This window comes from Poecilia reticulata, linkage group LG22 (assembly GCF_000633615.1).
Source record: "Poecilia reticulata strain Guanapo linkage group LG22, Guppy_female_1.0+MT, whole genome shotgun sequence".
In the NCBI taxonomy this organism is placed as follows: domain Eukaryota; kingdom Metazoa; phylum Chordata; class Actinopteri; order Cyprinodontiformes; family Poeciliidae; genus Poecilia; species Poecilia reticulata.
This window is the reverse complement of record NC_024352.1, coordinates 5,815,676-5,820,152: the sequence shown is the minus strand read 5'-3', so window position 1 is coordinate 5,820,152 and position 4,477 is coordinate 5,815,676. Positions and strand designations below refer to the sequence as shown.

The 4,477-nt window shown below is 37.5% G+C and overlaps 2 protein-coding genes across 3 annotated transcripts in view; both read left to right on the top strand.

The window, feature by feature from the left end:
* LOC103458227 (Ig kappa chain V19-17-like) overlaps positions 1–1,290 on the top strand; it is a 2,547-nt gene extending 1,257 nt beyond the window's left edge. The window contains exons 1-2 of one of the 2 annotated variants that reach the window (XM_017302564.1): positions 620–705; positions 798–1,290. In XM_017302564.1, coding sequence (XP_017158053.1) covers positions 672–705; positions 798–1,120 — 357 coding nt within the window. In that variant the 5' untranslated portion in view covers positions 620–671 and the 3' untranslated portion in view covers positions 1,121–1,290. Of the gene's footprint in view, positions 1–619; positions 706–797 lie in introns of those variants that run through there. The other variant, XM_017302565.1, reaches the window with a different exon arrangement.
* LOC103458275 (Ig heavy chain Mem5) overlaps positions 1–4,477 on the top strand; it is a 108,397-nt gene that overhangs the window by 94,146 nt on the left and 9,774 nt on the right. The gene's annotated exons all lie outside the window — the stretch shown is intronic.

The window sequence follows — 4,477 nt, the reverse complement described above, 5'->3', positions numbered from 1 at the left end:
ATATTTTGCAAAGCTGCAATGGAAACAGTTTTTTCCCACCACACAAGTCACATGATCAACAATCAGATGTTACTACTGGCGGAAACGACAAATGGAAGTGGTAATATGATGATGGCGCAGCACATTTTAATAACTTATCGCCTTAACAGACTTATACACGTGTCATTTTAACTACGTCTCTTATTTAATGGAAATACCATAATTGAGATTTTTTTTTTTTTTTTTAGATCAGCAGAATGTCAACGTTTTGCACACATCTGTAATAGAAATGCAGCTAGAGTTGCCATTCAGACTCTCACCTCTACTGTCACCTAATGACTGCTGCAGACAGACATCCTTGAACTCTACAAGAACAAACAGGACSATAAATTTATCTCTCGCTGGGGTTTGACTGGTAGGAGATTCCTTACAGTCCAGATCAACTGAATAAACTCTGTTTTCTAAAAATCCTGGGCATTAAGATTTGAAATTAGATTTTATAGAGAAATCTGCTCGAAAGTTGAACTTTGAATCTTTAGACTTTAAGGGGTGGTGCTTCATCATCGCTTCCGTTTCCTCTTGAGGATGACTATCTCTGTCGAACAGCAGCAAACCTTTCGGCTGCACACCCGACAGCAGACCCGAATGCTGTAGGACATTTCTAAGCAGTTCCTTTAAACTGAGGAGGAAACATGATCTGCATCTTTGTCTTCTCATGTCTTGCAAGTAATTTTGCTTCAGGGTATCATCTTAAATGATTGTTTCCTTAGGATGTGAAATCAGTTGTTAAATCTCTCCAAATTCTCTCCTGTTCTCAGGTCTCAGTTTGGGGCTTGAGGTCCATCAGTCCCACTCTGATCTCATCAAAAAAGCTGGTGATGAAGTTCACATTTTCTGCACCCATGAAAGAACCGACTACAGAGTGATCCTATGGTACCAACAGTCACCTGGAGACACGGCCATCAAGCTCATCGGATATTTGTACTTCAAAGATGCGACTATGGAAGACGGATACAAAAAGGACTTTGRGATCTCTGGAGACCTTGGAGGGGAYACGGCGAAGAACGGATCCCTGACGATCCAAACTGTGAAACAGGATCACTCTGCCGTTTACTACTGTGCTGCAAGAGAAGCACAATGACAGAAATCCTCTCTGCACCTCAACAAAAACTGAGCTGTTTTATCATCAGTGGTTKTTATAGAAAAATGATTAAACGTCTTTCAAGCACCTGCTTCTGTGGTTGGAAAGAAGGAAGAGTCAACACACTGACTGAATATCTTGAGTCACTTTGTTTGAATTAAACATTTTTACCACCGACTGAAAACCTGCTGTTGCTCGCTACACACACACAAATACACACAAACATTTATATACAACTACATCACTGCATTTATGCGAGTTTTTWAATCATTTTTGCAAATGAAGGCTTCAAATTTAGTAATTTGAAACAAATGTTAGAAGCAATTTTTAGTATACTTTTTTTTATTATTATTAAGACTATAGATTATATAATTATGAGATATATTTATGCAATATTCCAAACCAAAGTTTATGTATTTATTTGCTCTGATGTTTACTTTTGATCCAGTTTCTTTTAATACTTTTTTTCCCCTTTACAACATCTATTAATTATTACTTTTATTATGGTTATTACATTTGACCTTTGTTTTATTTTCTGTTTATATGTGTTTACGCCAGTAGGGGGCACTATAAAGCAAAAATAAGGCACAAGTTTTGTGTGGCCTTAAAATTTTGTATAAAGATTTCTAATAAAAATATCTAACACTATTTAAAGAAACATYTTGTTCATTATAAAGCAGGAACCATAAAAGTGTCTRCTCAGTCATGTGACTCTGATGTCATTTCCTCAAGCYTCTTCCTGATCCTCAGGTGCTCTCATCCAACTCATCATCATTTCAGCTAAATCAGTTTCAGGAGCAAAATGATTTCATTTTTAATTCTCWGTTCCCTCACCGGTATTGTCTCATCTATCAGTTTCCCCATAATATCGTCAGTAAGACAGGGACTGATGCTCAGTTTTTTTGCTTTCAGGACCCAGTGGATTACAGAGTCATCCTGTGGTACCAGCAAATTCATTTTTCCATTGGTTTTAGCATTCAACAATTTTCCAATAAACAAACTCTTGTACTGCTTATTGTTCCCTGCTGACCATTCATGCCCCTCTTCCACTTGTACCTACTCAGCTTGGTTCTTCTTGGTTACCAGAGTTTTATACAAGGGTTAGAGTAGGGTTAGGACCAGAGACTGGTACGTTGTACCTACTTTGCTGGCGTTCCAAACACGATGAACTGGGCTGAAAACGTGACATCAGAAGACCAGTTTCTGATCGACTAAAAGGCGGAGTCACTGGTTYTGTCACAAGAGAGACTCCCTCACMAGAATCAGATCCGATTCAACAACGACAGAGTGAATTTTGGAGCTTAGTCCAATGCAAAAACCCCCCAAAAGCTCATCACTTTCTGTCTCTCCTTCAAGGTAAAGACAGCTGGTTYCTGGCATCCAACATGAAGCCATCTRTTGTCTTCATCACCATCACCTTCTGGATTGAAGGTATTGCTTGTTTATTAATCAAAGCAGTGTTCTGATTTTACYGTTTTAACTTGGTAAGGTAAATRAGTTGAYTCAATTAACTCCTAAAAATCTAAGCCTTCMATCTTTTCTCAGGAGTCWACCTCAGCAAAGAAAAGCAAGTGTCTCAGTTTCCGGCGGACGTTCTGGTCCAACCGAACAACAAAGTCAACCTGACCTTCACTCATACAATCAAGAGCTACGACACAATCCTCTGGTATCAGCGCTCACCGGGAGACACTTCCCTGAAGCTGATCGGCTACGTCTATTATTCAAGAGTCACTATGGAGTCGGAATTTGAAAGCCACTTTCAGGTGAGCGGAGATGGAGAGAAGATGGCTCAACTTCACATCCTGAACTCGAGGCACCCAGAAGACAGCGGAGAATATTTTGGGGCCACACGTATGTACACAGCATTAAAAGAGAGAGACTCTCCCATACAAAAACCTTCAGAGTTATCCAGCTGGTAACCGCAGCCCAGCAGGAAACCAGAGACATGTGACAGCAAATGAAAGCTGAAGGGGGGAAAAAACCCAACAAAAACCTCATGCCATGAGTACCAATACCACCTAGAATCGGTAGATAGAAGACATTTGTTCATTGTTATGCAGATGATGCCATTATTGACTGTGTTCTTCCGACAGGACACTCATCCTCCCACAACCAGCTTTTAACTTGGTGTAGAGCAACTTATGCAGAACTCCTTCTRAAAGCAGATAAAACCAAGACGATGTCCTCCACCATTCTGCAATATTTAATATTCAAACACAAATATTTCAGTGATATAATTAATAACTGAACCACATATTCTGCTMTTGTTGTACAACGTCCGCCTTCATRAACTCTCTTGCAAAATAGTTGGTAAATGTCAGTTTCTTCTACAAACACGATGGTTGAAATGCTGATGGTATCAATTGATGTGTGACTGATTTAGTGTCTTTGCTCACTGAAACTCTGTAATTGAATGTTGGTTTTTCATCTATTYAAGTTGTGAATAAACTCTTTTAGTAGTTATTAACTTATATGATCTAAAACAGACACATAATAAAAATGACTAAAAATGATTCATATGCAGTGGATTGAAAAGGTGCAGACTGAACTACTCAGCTTATATATRCCTAGTTTATCCTTTTAAAATTCAATAAAAAGTAAATTGCTSCCAGGTAAAATCCACAAAAAAATCTCAGATTGGCATTTTGAAGTATTTTTGAATAAATGTTTTTTGTCATTTTTTGTGTTAAATTTGAAATTATTTGGATCTGGGTTTCCGTTTCCTGGGTTTATAAATCAATAACAGCTTTTAGTATCATCTCCTAACATCAGCTACCAAAACTCCTGCTGTTAGAGGCTCTCAACCAATATTTCCTTCATTTTCTCATTTAGACCCATGAAACATTTTCTTAACAGCAGCTTGAGGATGATGATTCTGAATTGACTAAGTTGATATAAATGATATTGTCTTATTGTCAAACAATGTTGAAAATGTGGTAAAATTGACTAAWTTGGATTATTACACACAATTCAAAATGTGTCTGTATAAGATTTGTTGGAAATTTAGCTGYTAAATCTGCACATTTCTAGTCAGAAAAGTTGATTAAAGTTTACCAAAATGAAATAAATCCATATTATCATCAATATTATTGGTTAAAATCAGWCGACTTCATCAGTGGCATGTTACTTGCTAAAACTTCATTTTSATTTTGCTTGTATGTTGGAAGAAAAGATACCAAGTTTGCAGAAGACAAAACCTTGTAAAAATGCAATAAATGTTTCAGTTCATGCTGGTAAAAATAAATTATTTGTTTAAATTCTGAGCTGGTGTTACGGCAGCGGCAGATTTTACTTCCTGTCATGTGGTCATATGACTTCTTGTTCAGTCGATCTCTGCAGGCATTTCAGTCAGATCAG